The following is a 16,501-nucleotide window of genomic DNA, read 5'->3' as shown; positions in this document are numbered from 1 at the left end:
AAAAATTGATGAAACAATTGTGGCTATTTCCTCCCACGCCTGTTTAACCGACGCTATTTTGGGTGGGTTTCTCCCATCCCCATACAACACAACTTCTCTGTCTTTCACTGCTCTTACAAGAACATCAGTCTCCTCGGCTGTGAACCGCTCCTGGCGTGCGCCTGGTAAATATGCCATAATAATAGCAATCCATAATGGAACTTGCGCACCTGCTTTTAAAGGGAATGTTGGATGACGCTCTGATTGGTTTATTTCACGTTACGCCCAAACCACACCTATGAATAATGAAGCTACTTCAGACCAACCCATTTTAGATTTGCGCCGGGCGCAAGAGCCATTTATCCCGCCGGGAAAATAGCAACAGCGCCGAGACCCGCCCACAAACTTACTTGCGCTTCGCGCTTTGACACTTGCGTTTCAGATCGTTAAAATAGGGCCCATTGTCTTTTTCTGGGCAAACACAACACATCTTTGGCTGTTTACTTTGCTACCTGATCTACATAATGACTTTAGTCAATCTGGCTGAAACAATGCAGACGAAACATGCAAATAAATACCATTTCATTCTTAGTCAATCCTCACCTCAGGTCTTTTAGACACATCCTGAGGTTTTACTGCAATTCATTGAGTACATTAAAGGAATTGTTCACCCCAGAAATTAAAATTCACCATCAGGCAGTCCAAGAACAGATTTGGAGAATTCAATCATTAAATTACTTGAATACTAATGGATCCTGTGCAGTGAATGGGTGCCGTCAGAATGAGAGTCCAAACAGCTGATAAAACATTACAATAATCCACACCACTCCAGTCAATCAGCTAACCTCTGGTGAAGTTAAGTGCTTTCCACTTCACAAGACAATAATTGATGGACTGGAGTGGTGTGGATTGTCCTGATCTTTTTATCAGCTGTTTGGACTCTTATTCTGACGGCACCCATTCACTGCAGAGGATCCATTGTCGAGTAAGATATGGGGATGAAGAAACAAAACCTACATATTGGCCTGAGGTTACATTTTCAGCAAATTTTTATTTTAAAAAACAGTTTTCAGTACTTATTATAACATTTTTGCATTATGTATAAATTTAATAGAATTCTTATTTTAAGACCTGCTAAGTAATTTGCCAACAATTTTCTGCAACTATTTACACTGAGTATGAAATTTTTATCAATGGAAACAAAACATATTTGGACGCCTAAATTGACTTTCAAATTATTATTATTTTGTTCCAAATCTGCTGACTTTAATTATACTGTGTTCTTGGCAGGTTGTGTGGCCGTATCTTCTGTTACTACTGCAGCAATAATTTTGTGATGACCAAAAACTCAAAGAAGGAGCGCTGCTGCCGAGAGTGCTACACACAGCACAGCGCTGTGGTGGAAAGATTCACGAAAGCCGAACTCAACCACTCATCAGAGAATCAACCTCCGCCTCTTCCAAATGCTGCCAGTCAACCACCACCACCCTATATACCCACACCAAGAGTTACAGGTACAGATGCAGCCAAAAACAGACCCTACTAATACTTATGAGTTGATTGCACATGAATGCGATGTGAAAAGTTATAATTATATACATGTTAATTGTGTAGTTTAGTTTGAATGCATTTTGTTTATGAAGAGTAGCCAGAAAAAACTACTCATTTAGCTGATTCATGAAGACACACCCGTGCAATTAACTTGCATTTCTCATGATGGATACTCAAACTTAAATTGCACACCACATGTGCATCATTACTCTTCATTGTGTTGCACTAGTGCTAAAAAACTTTCTGCCTCCTGACAGAGAAAAAAAGAGATATCTGAAGTGTCCATTTTATTCTTTATTATATCATAGTTTCTGCCTTGCAAGTATGACCTTCCCAGCAGGTCTTGAATGTAAAATTATTCTAGTAGTTGTAGAGTAGTTATTCTTTATGTTTTAAATTCAGGAAACTTTTTCCATTTAAGAGCACCTCAAACTCCCTCAGCAAGCATCAAAGTTACTTTTCTTTCCTGTAAACTCTCTACATAAGTACTGATAAAAAAGGACAGTCACCGTTGAGTGGGTTTTTCATTGTGTGTGTGTGAATATACAGTAGCAGCACAGATTCAAAAGAGAACCTTCAAGGGCTTAAATGTATTGTTCTGCCTGGCATTCATCTTTAGTGACTGAAGATTGTCTTTATGAATGGATTGACTGGCCGGGAAGTCCATTCCTGAATGCTAAAAGACTAGAAATTGTCTTTGTCATCATAATTGACAGGTGGAACGTCATAGATTTGTCTTGACTCTAACAAGCAGTCCTGTCATTGATGTACTGGACAGCAAATATTGCTTGTTAATAAATATATCTGTGTGTTTTTCTCAAGGAGGTGTCTGATGGTTCAAAAAGCCAGATATACAATAAAAATTCGGACATTTGACGTTTGTACTAAAGAAAGGATAACTGTTCAAATCCTATCGATTTCAAGGTTTGATACCTGACATGCATATAGAAATCATCTCCAGCAATCTCTAGATATTTAAAAAAAAAAACAATATACGTTCACTGCAGACTGTGATTGCTCAATCCTGACCAGCACTGAGAAAAGTAAAGTACCATGTGACAGCGCCATCTATGTATCATCAGTAATTCAAACCTGGATAATGATACTTGAAAACTTTAGTGAATTTAGAGCCACCTAGCATTATTGTAATATTATTTGTATAGTGATATAGTATTTTTAATATTTTAAAATACATTTTATTTTCATATTTCCTTTTAATTTTAAAGTATTCGTATTTTTCCTTTGTGCATTTTCTAATTTATTTATTTTTTTAAGATTTATATTTAGCTTGAATTAATTTTTACTTCAGTTTTAGTTGTAGTGATTTAAGTTCTTCAATTTGTTTTATTTCAGTTAGATGACAAGGCAGAATTTTTAATTTTTTACATTTCTCATGGGTCAGTGTCATATTAATGCATATAACGTCCCGTGTCCTGACTTGCAGTCACAGATCCTGGCGACAAACCGGATGATGGGGCATTTGACATCATAACAGAGGAGGAAGTGAATGATACCTATGACAGTGACTCGCGCACCACCACCGGGTCAAAGGAAGAAGGAGGAGATGGAAGACAAACTGGAGACCTGTAAGGATGATACATGCACACACAAACAAATGATCCCAGACAACACCACCTGTAAAAACATTAATGTTCAGAAATTTGGGTTCAGTAAGATTTTTTAAGAAATCAATACTTTTATTCAGCAAGGATGCATTAAATTGATCAAAAGTGACTTCAAAGACATCTGTAAAGTTACAAAAGATTTCTATTTCAAGTAAATTCTGTTCTTTTGAACTTTCTATTCATCAGAGAATCCTGAACAAAAGGAGAACAACTGTTTTCAACACTGATAATAATCAGAAATGTTTCTTGAGCAGCATATTAGAATGATTTCTGAAGAATCATGTGACACTGAAGACTGGAGTGATGATGCTTTTTTTTACTGTATTTTTGTTCAAACAAATATAACACACATAAGAGACAGATGGAAAAAATCTTCCAGACACCAAACTTTTAAACAGCAGTGTACCTGCTGAACTAATCTAACTTTAAACCTGGTTTTCAGATATGCTTCTTCCATTTGAATTTAGGTAAAAGTAAACAAAAAATAAGAGCTCAGTTTTAAGGTATATGCTGCTTAGGGTGTGTAGTTTTTGCAAATAATGATGCTTTCAGACTTATTATTGGAATAAGGCTAGGTGAAAGCCGGCATCTTTTTATTGCAAGACATATTCCATTCTTTTAACCTTAAAAGAATCATAAATGCACTAAATAAGGAACCACATTTATTAAATGAAATCATATAAAGAATTGCTCACTTCTGTATGAAGAGACCAGAGACAATGGAGGTGCTAAAACATTCCCATGTCCTCACAATCACACTTCGAATGTGTCAGTTTGTAGCAGTGTTATCAAGATTCCCCAGGCTGCATCTCCGGCCTCTGTTTAGAAAATTGTGCTGTGATGCTTCTACAAATAAGTGTTACAGACAGACAGGAAGTCCTGCCGGGAGACTGATTGCAGGGGGGGATGATGACTGTCAATTTATGCGTTTCATGCCATCTTTGCATGCATTTCCTGACATTTGTCACTCTGAGATGAGCACCTGCCTGGCATATAATTCTACAGCAACCTCAAAAGATCATTTTCCTGTGGGTGAACAAGGTTTCTGTAATTAGATGCACTGCCCGATAGAAAAATTTATATTTTTGGTTTATTTATTTAAATATTAAGCAGCACAAGTATTTTCAACATTGATAATAATCAGAAATGTTTCTTGAGCAACAAAACAGCATATTCAAATGATTTCTGAAGAATCATGTGACACTGAAGACTGGAGGAATGATGCTGAAAATACAGCTATGAATTACCATACATTTTTAAATATATGAAAATAGAAAACCGTTATCTTAAATTGTAATATTATTCTCCAATTACTGTCTTTACTGTATTTTATTATTTATAGCTTCAAACGGTGTTCCATCTGTTTCTGATGATTGTCTTTTTCAGTAGCATATCGAGTGACATGACACCTGATGAACAGGAAGAGATGGTCCCTGTACAGGATGCAGAAATCACCCTCCTCAAGTCAGGAGAACTCACGTTAGTATACGCCTATAGAAAACACACACACACACACACACACACACACACACACACACTCACACTCATCCGGTTATACAGTTATTTTTTCTGTTGATTGGGTGCATGTCTTTCTGTAGTGCCTCTGTGCCTCTGGATATAGATCAGATTCTTCATTTCGGTGATGGTTCCCGTGAACTGTTTGTCAAGTCCAGTTGCTACAGTGCCGTTCCCATCACTGTGGGCGACCGAGGGCCCATCATCAGCTGGGTTTTCTCTTCTGAGCCCAAGAACATCTCCTTCACTGTGGTGTACAGAGAGACACTTGACACTCCTGTTGAGCAGGCCAAGGTATCAAACACACACACAAACACACACACACACACACACACACACTGCCTTCAACACCTGTTTGGTTTGCAAAGGGTGCCACGGACAACTCATTCGCACATGCACGAGTCGACCATCACTAAAGTTAAAATAACTGCCTTGTTAGTGTGATGCTCAGTAGATAGTCTTTTGAAAACTGCAATGCATTTCTGCAGAGTCTCAGATAATTTGGTAATGGACATCTCTGTGTCTTAAAAAATGATTTCTCAGAGCTCTGATCATAACTCTAAAAATTGCCCCTTGTTTAGTGTTGGGGAGTTATAAATCAATTAGAAGAAACATTTTAATATTATTGTTACGGCCCATTACCATTTCAAGGCTCGTGAATTCTAAGGACACAGGCCGAACATATAACAAAGAAGAATCACAACCCCTGATGTGAATTCCAAGACGTCTCTATTTAATTAAAGTTCAAAATCAAACATTCACAAATAATATTTATAATAAAGAAAACAATCCAATGGATGATAAAGAGAACAAACAGTTCACGGGTAGGAAAACTAAGAAAACAGTTCCCTAACTACACCTGCTCTCAGAGTAAAGTTCTTACCTGGCTACCGAAAAATAAAAACAGGTGAGTCTTCCGGACATCTGCTTCCCTCGCTCAGTTCTTACTAAATAAGCAAACGTGAACTAATAAATAAATACATACACCACCCGCAACTGAACAATAAGAAATATACTAAATATCAAAACACAACTTTATACGTTAAACCTAAGCTTAACATAAAACAAACAAAAACCGCCTCCAAGAGGCGATAAGAGACGCTGATGAATGGGAAGCGGAGAGAAAGAGAGCACCGCCATTGCCGTCTCGGAGCCTTTTATCCGGTATCCCCGATGACGTCATAATTCTCACATAAGAAATCCTCCCACAACGCCACCTACGGACTCAGAAATAATTAATCACACAGATACACATAACACCCTCACCCTTAAGTGAATAAATTGTAAAAGTAATCTTTCTTACCCGGTTCTTTTTTTAATCCTCTCTTTTTAACAAAAAGGGAGGAAAAACAATTTATTCCTATTAGACACGTGATAAAGCGTCAGCGATAACATTATCTTTACCACGAATGTGTCGAATCTCTAGGTCAAACGTCTGTAAAAACAAACTCCAACGCATCAAACGTTGGTTGTTGTTTTTCATTCGGGCCAGAAAGACTAATGGGTTATGATCGGTGTAAATAATCAACGGATACGAAACAGAACCCACATAGACATCGAAATGTTGGAGAGCAAGGACAAGAGCTAACGCCTCCTTCTCAATGGTGGAGTAACGTTGCTGATGTTTATTAAATTTCCGTGAAAAATAGCAAACGGGATGCTCAACACCAGTCTGATCTCGTTGGAGAAGTACAGCTCCAGCACCTGTGTCACTTGCATCGACAGCAAGCAAGAACGGAGAGGAAAAGTCAGGAGCAAAGAGAATAGGAGAATTAATCAGAAGCGCTTTAATCTTTTGAAAACTTGTTTGACACGGTTCTGTCCATTTAAATGGCACTTTTGGACTGAGGAGATCAGTTAAGGGAGAGGCGACAACGGAAAAATTTACACAAAAATTCCTGTAATACCCAACCATGCCCAAAAATCGACGCAACTCACGCCGCGTAGTGGGCACAGGAAATTGAGTAATAGCCTCCACCTTAGACTCGACAGGCCGAACTTGACCGCCCCCCACAATCTTTCCCAGGTAAGTCACCATAGCTCGTCCGAACTCGCATTTCGCTAAATTGATTGTAAGATTCGCGTCAGACAGACGACTGAAAAGAACATGAAGCTGTTCTACATGTTCTGACCAGGATGCACTATAAATAACCAAGTCATCCAGATATGCTTCAATGTTGTGCATGCCGTCAATAACACGATTTACCAACCTTTGGAAAGTCGCCGGTGCGTTTCGTAGACCAAAAGCCATTACAGTGTAATGCAGGAAGTGATCCGGTGTTACAAACGCAGAGATTTCTTTTGCGCGATCCGACAGAGGCACCTGCCAGTAACCTTTCAAAAGATCGATTTTGGTGACGAAAGCAGCATTTCCAACACGATCCACACAATCCTCCATACGAGGCAGTGGGTAGCTATCTGGTTTAGTTACGGAATTAACACGTCGAAAGTCGGTACAAAAACGAAACAAGCCATCTGACTTTTTAACCAGCAAACAGGGTGAACTCCAAGGGCTAAAACTTGGCTCAGCGATGTTATTTTCGAGCATGAAAGTAACTTCTTTTTTCAACTGAGCTCGCTTCTCAGGATTCACCCTATATGCATGCTGTTTTATAGGCCTTGAATCGCCAACATCAATATCATGCTCTACCAGCGAAGTACGTGAAGGAACGTCGGAGAACAGATTACCATATGTCTGAATTACACTAATCACGTCAGAGCGTTCGATAACAGTCAAATGAGAAAGAAAGGAGTCAAGATTTTGAATTATCTCAGAATTTCTCAACCTTCCCGCCACCAACTCTGTAGAAGGAAAATCAACATCATCCTCCAGTGTGGTTAGGACGGCAGCACTATTATCAGAGGTATGCGAGAACAATAGACAAGGCAAAGGTTCAGCACTGGACAGCACCCCATCAGCAGGTAGATCAGCACTGGACAGCGCCTGCTCTTTGACCACCGGAGAATCTGTAGGTGAAACTATTAACACAGCTGACTTTGCTCTAGACAGATCTGGCTGTCTCTCAAAGTACGGTTTAAGCATGTTAATATGACACAGACGAGTTTTTTTCTTTCTATCTGAGGTCATTATCACATAATCAAGCTCACTCACCTTCTCCTTCACCTGGTAAGGACCATGATAACGAGCCTGCAGTGCAGATCCAGGTACTGGCAACAGCACTAGCACTTTATCACCAGGAGAAAAACTACGAAGTTTAGCACCACGATCGAAACGTGTTTTCATTCGGTGTTGTGACATCTTCAAATTTTCTTTGGCTAACTCACATGCACGGTGCAGTTTCAAACGGAACTCTGAAACATAATCAAGAACATTGTTTGTTCTCAGATCATTAGTCCAATGATCTTTGATTAGCTTTAGTGGGCCACGAACAGTATGACCAAACACTAACTCGGCCGGACTAAAACCTAACGATTCCTGTACTACCTCCCTCACTGCAAACATTACCATAGGCACTCCTTCATCCCAGTCTTTCTGGAACTCTAGACAAAACGCACGAAGCATTGATTTTAAAGTCTGGTGGAACCGTTCGAGTGCCCCTTGGCTTTCTGGATGGTAACAACTTGACGTGCAGTGTTTGATGTGTAGCTGATCTAGAGCCTGTTTAAACACACGCGACATGAAATTCGTACCTTGGTCGGATTGAATAGTACGCGGAAGACCAAACAGTGAGAAAAACTTGAGAAGTGATTTTACGATCACCGGTGCAGTAATTTTCCGCAAAGGAATTGCCTCCGGAAAACGCGTAGATGTACACATTATTGTCAATAAGTACTGATTACCAGACTTCGTTCGAGGCAAGGGACCGACACAGTCAACCATCACATGCTCAAATGGTTCACCAATGGCTGGAATTGGATATAACGGAGCAGGTGGAATATTTTGATTCGGTTTCCCAATCTTTTGACACACATGACAACTTCGGCAATAACTTGCTACATCTTTTTTTAAGCCAGGCCAGAAAAAATGTCGGATCACGCGATCATACGTTTTGTTTACTCCTAAATGACCGGCGAACGGACCGTCATGCGCAAGTCTCAAGATTTCAGGACGATATGAGGAAGGAGCTACTACCTGTTTAACAATCTGCCATTCGTCAGCTGCAGCAGCATTTGATGGTCTCCACTTCCTCATCAACACACCATCTTCAACAAAGTATCCTTGCGATACACACTCGAGTTGCTCAACAGGAACAACAGCTTCAAAGAGGGATGACATTTTCTCATCTTTCCTCTGTTCAACAATAAGCTGCTCGCGTGACAGAGACAATTTATCAAGCTCCATGAAATGTTCATCTCGTTTCTTGATGGCGATGCCGATGTCTAAACCATCAACAGAGTTTGAACACGTCCTTTCACCAAAATCTGAATTCGAGAGGAACGTATTATTCAAATCAAATTCCCACTCACCTTCTGATTTATCAAAGCTTTTATCTTTAAGTCTCTGTGAAATAGCGCGGGTCACAGCACACGAAGGAAATACCTCTGGATATTTCTGAGCCAATTCATCAGGAGTATCACAGGAAAGAGGAACATTTGTTACCTCAGGGCTGGCAAAAACTTTTCCTCCCGCCAAGTCATTCCCCAAAATAAATGTGACATCACTAACGGGAAGACACGGACGCACTCCAACAACAACGCGGCCGGTAACAAGGGAGGTCTCAATTTCAATTCTGTGCAAAGGCACATTCACAAAGCCCATCTCAAATCCCTGTACCAAGACACTTGAACCAATAGAGCTCTCATTTGACAAGGGTAATATTCCTTCTAGAATAAAACTCTGAGCCGCTCCTGTGTCACGAAGTACCCTGACTGGTTTTCGCGAATTTGCATTACCAACCAAAGACACAAATCCGTCCATTATGAACGGGACATACCCCTGTTTTTCACACATGTCAGCCTGTAAAGCTAACGACTCCAGTCCTTCTAAATGTGGCGAGGACATCAATAAACCTACCGGTTTAGGGACACTATTTTTCTTTTTGAGTGCTTTGCACTCAGCAATAATGTGTCCATGTTTCTTGCAATAGAAACAAACGGGTGAGGACACGGATTTGATCGTATTCTCCGCCACTTTATCCTCACGCGGAGCGCGATCCAAGATGCGCTTTACCCGTCGACTGTTGCTACCAGGATTTTGTGCAGTACCAAACACAGTCTTATGTGTAAGCACATATTCATCCGCTAGAGCAGCAGCGGCAGAACATTTGAGAACTTTCTGCTCATTTAGATACGTTTCAACGCGTTCTGGTAAACAGTTTTTAAATTCTTCTAAAAGAATCAGTTCACGTAGCTCTTCATACATTTTTACTTTCATAGAAGCACACCACCGATCAAACATTGACTCTTTCTCACGAACAAATTCAACGTAGGTCTCATCAGTTTTTCGATGATTACGAAACTTTTGGCGATAAGCCTCCGGAACCAATTCATAAATTCGAAGAACAGCAGCTTTTACTTCCTCATAATCGAGAGACTCCTCCACGGACAAAGAAGAATAAGCTTCCTGGGCTTTCCCCACAAGAACACACTGCAACAACATGGGCCAAAATGTTTTCGGCCACTTAAGATTAATGGCAACCCGTTCAAAAAGAGCAAAAAACTTGTCTACCTCTTTTTCTCGAAAAGGAGGAACCATACGAATATTGCGACCCACATCGAAATCCGAAACATCCGCGGCACCCCTTTCACGAGCTTTCAGCTCGATTTCCTTGAGGCGGCAAGCTTGTTCCATCTCAAGCCGTTTCAACTCAAGTTCATGCCTCTCACGCTCTCTTCGTCTCTCTTTCTCACGCTCCCATTCTTCCCTTTCTTTTAACAACTCTCTATCGTGCTCTTTAGCTTGCAACTCCAACTTCTTGACTTGTAAAGCAAGATCTAAACTAACCTCATCCGCTTCAGGATAATCAACCAGCTTTTCCTCCTCACCAAAGACGCCCTGTTTATGCAACGAATCCACAAGCAACACCTGAAGTTCCCGTTTGGACTGCGTATTACGAAAACCAACCTTATAATGTGCAGCAATCTTCATAAGATCAACCCTATTAATTTGGAACAACTCAGCTTGCGTCGGATTCGCAATAAAATTTGTTAATTCAAACATGATTTATAAACGTCTCAGGTTAAAGAGAAAAACAAAGCACTACACAATCCAAAAAAAAAAATGCCCATCAAAGTCTGTGATTCAACAAAGTTACAAAGTAACAAATTCAAGTGTGAACAGATCAAAAAGATCACACGAAGTCACACAAAATCCAGATCAATCCCGGATGAGCCCCCAAATATGTTACGGCCCATTACCATTTCAAGGCTCGTGAATTCTAAGGACACAGGCCGAACATATAACAAAGAAGAATCACAACCCCTGATGTGAATTCCAAGACGTCTCTATTTAATTAAAGTTCAAAATCAAACATTCACAAATAATATTTATAATAAAGAAAACAATCCAATGGATGATAAAGAGAACAAACAGTTCACGGGTAGGAAAACTAAGAAAACAGTTCCCTAACTACACCTGCTCTCAGAGTAAAGTTCTTACCTGGCTACCGAAAAATAAAAACAGGTGAGTCTTCCGGACATCTGCTTCCCTCGCTCAGTTCTTACTAAATAAGCAAACGTGAACTAATAAATAAATACATACACCACCCGCAACTGAACAATAAGAAATATACTAAATATCAAAACACAACTTTATACGTTAAACCTAAGCTTAACATAAAACAAACAAAAACCGCCTCCAAGAGGCGATAAGAGACGCTGATGAATGGGAAGCGGAGAGAAAGAGAGCACCGCCATTGCCGTCTCGGAGCCTTTTATCCGGTATCCCCGATGACGTCATAATTCTCACATAAGAAATCCTCCCACAACGCCACCTACGGACTCAGAAATAATTAATCACACAGATACACATAACACCCTCACCCTTAAGTGAATAAATTGTAAAAGTAATCTTTCTTACCCGGTTCTTTTTTTAATCCTCTCTTTTTAACAAAAAGGGAGGAAAAACAATTTATTCCTATTAGACACGTGATAAAGCGTCAGCGATAACATTATCTTTACCACGAATGTGTCGAATCTCTAGGTCAAACGTCTGTAAAAACAAACTCCAACGCATCAAACGTTGGTTGTTGTTTTTCATTCGGGCCAGAAAGACTAATGGGTTATGATCGGTGTAAATAATCAACGGATACGAAACAGAACCCACATAGACATCGAAATGTTGGAGAGCAAGGACAAGAGCTAACGCCTCCTTCTCAATGGTGGAGTAACGTTGCTGATGTTTATTAAATTTCCGTGAAAAATAGCAAACGGGATGCTCAACACCAGACTGATCTCGTTGGAGAAGTACAGCTCCAGCACCTGTGTCACTTGCATCGACAGCAAGCAAGAACGGAGAGGAAAAGTCAGGAGCAAAGAGAATAGGAGAATTAATCAGAAGCGCTTTAATCTTTTGAAAACTTGTTTGACACGGTTCTGTCCATTTAAATGGCACTTTTGGACTGAGGAGATCAGTTAAGGGAGAGGCGACAACGGAAAAATTTACACAAAAATTCCTGTAATACCCAACCATTATTTACTTTGACTTCCTTCTGTGGAAAAGGAGGACATTTTTTTTTCATACAATGGAACGGAAAATTAGGCTTTTTATTGACCTAAAACCTTTTGCATCGTCTTGTTTATATCGAAATAATATTTAGTTAAATACCATTGTTTCCAGCTAATTTTAAAATAATTTATTGAACATTCTTGGTTTTTATTATTTTAGTTAAATGTATTGCTATTTTATGCATGCACTTTAGATGCTTCCATTCTAATTAAGGTCTCTTTTTTTTATGTTACTAATAAATATTAAATGATCAAATCTGCCTGACTAAGTAGCTCTAATGTAGTTAGTGTTTGGTAACTTCTAGTCAGTGTTGTTTTAATATTTTTTTTATATATGCTGTTTAGTATTTATTCTTTTTTTTTAAATTAGCTTTTATTTGTATATTTTCAGTCATTTCATTTCTTTGTTATTTACAGTAACTTAGACTGTGTATGATAACTGTATGTTGAATAATAATCAGTTAGGCTAATACAAACTGCTGCATTTCTTCACAGACGTTGCATCAGCTTGCATTGTTACTTCCCTTCTGTGTGGTAGTGTCTCAAATGCATCCATCTTTATTCTCACTCCTTAAAATGATAACCATAAAGCAGCCCTTTTACCTCTTAGAGTGCTAAATCTATTTGATGTCCCTGTGGTTCAGGTTCTGATTCCTCTCACACGCTGTAACTCGCATAAAGAGACCATACAGGGCCAACTGAAAGTCCGCAATCCTGGAGTCTATACACTCATCTTCGATAACTCATTTTCCAGGTACAGTAACACACAGGTAGCATTTATACACTCCGGAGAACCTTTCAGAGCTTTTTTGCTTCACAGAAAATATCTACTCTTTTGACTGGTAGTATTTTGCTCATGATTACTATAGTAGGCTGTTTTTTTGTTGTGCAGTGCATTTTATTGGCTTTCTGTGGGTCTTGAAAGTATTAATTCACCCATCCACAAATTAAGGCCTTATAAAAGCAGAAAGTCCAAAATTCACAAAATCACGGCACTATATTACATGCACATTGTGACAAGATCAGTAAATACTGGAAACAATATCAGTGCTTTTAGCTGCTTATGCACTATAATTATAATAACTTTTTAAGAGATCAGTACACTGAAAAAAGCTTGTTATAAAAGCAATATTCACTCGGATACAGTTAAAAAGAAATGGCAAGTAACACATTGAACAGTATTTTGAAGTAGAAAAACTGAAATAACATATATTGTTTTCAATCGTTTTGCAGTAATCTTTGTTTTATTTACAACTTAAAAAAAATGTTTACAGTGTAGTTATTAATTGGAAGGATGGAATGAAACAATCCCTGTTTCTCCTGTGTTTTCTTTTCTACAGATTTCTCTCCAAGAAGGTCAACTACCAGCTGACCATTGAGAAGCCCATCGTCTATGATGGAAGTGACTTCCCTTAAATGTGGCTTTGTGGTGTGTAGCGTCCTCGTGTGAACTTGATGTGCTTTATTTTCATCTTTATTCATCTCAGACCTGTTCCTGTGTGCCAAGAGTTTCTGTTTTAGAGTTGTATGGGTTAGAGTAGTATTAAAGTCATGTTTTATCGCTGATAGCATTCAGGTTATTCACAGTTTCTACAGCATATGTACTTATTGGAAAATGCTTTTTGTTCTGAACTCATCTACATCTTAGATGACCTGAAGCCAAGTAGATTTTAAGGAGGTTTTTGAGTGATTTATTCCTTTAAAAAATGGCAATTCAGAGAAGTCATTTTAATTTCTAGCTGCATATGACAGAGAATACAATTTAAGTCTGCAAACAAGACTTGGAGATATCCAAAAATGGCAGCAGTTTGTATCGATATCACACTACAGTTCCACTACGGTTGTCCAAAACGATAGCATGTGCTCTGAGTTTACCAAGTACACAGGGAAAAGAGAAAAATGTGTATTTTGACATATTTTCTTAAAGAAATGCTACATTAGGAATTTCATACAAGGTAAAACTGCATGCTTCACAAAAGCAACAAGCTATGCTTACGACACTCCAGTTTTTTTTTTGTTTTTTTTTTGTTTTGTTTTTCTCCGATGTGTCATGACATAGTCCTGAAAGTATAACAGTTTTACTATCTTTTTGTAGTCTCCACCAACTGTCAAATTGTCACAGCAATATTTATCTGCTCACTATTCTTGTGTCATCTAAAGCATTAATTATTCACAATTTATACAGGTAAATATGGCACTTTTTATTTAATCTACTCCGTGGACTATTTTGTATACAATATATTGAATTAAATGGCGGATACTATGTAGTCATTTAGCACTTGCACAAAGTGTCTATTTTTGCAAAATATAAGGCTCAGTTTTTTAATCTTATAAAATTGGATTGCATAGTATTTTTGACATGTTCAATTTTAATTCCTCCTTTCTGTATATGCATTACTGAATCTTCATCCTGGTAGATGGCCAAACACTAGTAATATGAACACTAAGGCTGTTAAACGTGTCTTGTTTGGTTTTAACAACTTTGAAAGCAAATATCCAAGACACTCATGTTTATCCAGGTGTATGTTTCACATACATTTCCAAGTGACAAAGCTGAACTAGACTGCTGCTCTTATGAAGATCTGTTTATATATTTATATTGTATCTCAAGCTCTTATTTGAATTTTGCGCAATTTTACATATTTTCCTAATAGGACTTGCTCTTTTACAGGAGTTTTCATATGGTATTTTAAATAAATTGGTGCATTTTAAATACATTTTAATGGATTGTTCAGGAAATTGTGAATATTTCATGAATGTAACTGAATTTGATGATATTTGTGAATCTATGCAATCACAGTGCAGTGTTTACAAATGGCTGAACCCTTTAAATGTAATAAAGTTGAGTTGGTTCAACATTTAGTGCATCTGCTTCGTTTGTTCAGAAACATACTCTTGTCTGTATACATGCACACGATGATAAACAAGCGTTTTACATTTTTTTGAATAGCCTGATTGAGTCTGTATTGGAAACACTGTGGTGTGTTGCTCACTAGATCTTCTGCTGGTAATTTGGTGGTTTGCATGACATTGTTGGTCGTGATGTCAACATGAGGGGGCGACCTTCTCCAGGTAGAATGAAAAACAGTTTTCATAAAGTGTACAATATTAATATTATCCAACAAATTCATTGTGAAAGAAAGAAAAGAACAAAAAAACAATACAGAGTACACAATTTTAAGTGTATAAAAAATACATAAAACAAATATGATGGAAGCCAGTTAAAGCTATAGGAAATAAAAATAAAAAGGTAGTTGTGACTTTTTTTTCTCACAGTTCAGACTTTTTCCTTGAAATTCTGAACTAACTTTATTTATTTCATGTGTAAAAAAAAATAAAAAAAATAACAATTTGCATCAGAATTAAGAATGTTATCTCCCAATCTTGCACACTCAAGAAAAGGTTCTATATACTGTAGAACCATTTTTAAGTGTTCAATCAAAATAATCCTTTAGGGTTCTTTGTAGTTGGAAAAAAAAAAGTTCTATATAGAACCCTTTAGAGGTTCCCATAAATTTTTCTTATATTTTAATTGACTTAAACTGCTCGTAGATACTTTATCACTAGCAATATATCACTTTGCAATACTGCAACAGTTACAGAAATTAACCCAAATCTGTGTTTATGTATGCACACTTTTATTTGAATTAATTGTGTCCTCTTAAATTGACAAAATACAATCAGTTTTATTGTCCACACTGCGGAGGTTTACAACGCGTTAAACCTTCTTCACTGCTATACACATTTACTTATTTCTTCCTGATAGTTTTGTTACTATAAATGAATGTATTTAGGCTGATAAGTGATATTAAGTATTTTAGACTTCAGTAAAACCAGTTAATTTGGATGGTGCCATTTTTTTTTTTCAGTGTACAGGATCATGTTGTAATTATTTTAAAACTTAATCTTGAAAGAGCAGAAGTAGCCTACATTTTAAATTTATTTTCTTCATAATGAAAGGTGTGTCAGTAAAATGTTTTTATTTATTTATTTTGTGTGTGTGTGTGTGTGTGCCAAAGAGGGGTCTTTCTGCTTATATAGAAACTTTTTTGGCATAAAGGGTTGTTTGGATTTAAGTAAAGAACCCTAGGGTCTATATAGAGCCCCGATGGACCTTGTCTGGTTTGAGGAAAGTAACCCGAGCTGTAAAAAGTTGCAGCAGAGATGCAGAGGTTTTGAAGGCAGAACTGTGAATGATGTGCGCT

The 16,501-nt window shown here is 38.0% G+C and overlaps 1 protein-coding gene across 4 annotated transcripts in view; it reads left to right on the top strand.

Moving 5' to 3' along the window:
* The window catches only part of LOC127944582 (FYVE and coiled-coil domain-containing protein 1), a 30,623-nt gene extending 15,469 nt beyond the window's left edge, over window positions 1-15,154 (top strand). For 3 of the 4 annotated variants that reach the window (XM_052540626.1, XM_052540625.1, XM_052540623.1), the window contains 6 exons: window positions 1,270-1,493; window positions 2,975-3,116; window positions 4,542-4,634; window positions 4,754-4,964; window positions 12,941-13,050; window positions 13,637-15,154. In XM_052540626.1, the coding sequence (XP_052396586.1) occupies window positions 1,270-1,493; window positions 2,975-3,116; window positions 4,542-4,634; window positions 4,754-4,964; window positions 12,941-13,050; window positions 13,637-13,712 (856 nt within the window). In that variant the 3' untranslated portion in view covers window positions 13,713-15,154. The remainder of the gene's footprint in view (window positions 1-1,269; window positions 1,494-2,974; window positions 3,117-4,541; window positions 4,635-4,753; window positions 4,965-12,940; window positions 13,051-13,636) is intronic. The other variant, XM_052540624.1, reaches the window with a different exon arrangement.
* Window positions 15,155-16,501: the final 1,347 nt, after the last annotated feature.

The sequence above is a fragment of the Carassius gibelio genome, chromosome A23, assembly GCF_023724105.1.
Source record: "Carassius gibelio isolate Cgi1373 ecotype wild population from Czech Republic chromosome A23, carGib1.2-hapl.c, whole genome shotgun sequence".
Lineage (NCBI taxonomy): Eukaryota > Metazoa > Chordata > Actinopteri > Cypriniformes > Cyprinidae > Carassius > Carassius gibelio.
The sequence above is the reverse complement of the archived record's forward strand: the minus strand, read 5'-3'. Positions and strand labels throughout refer to the sequence as shown.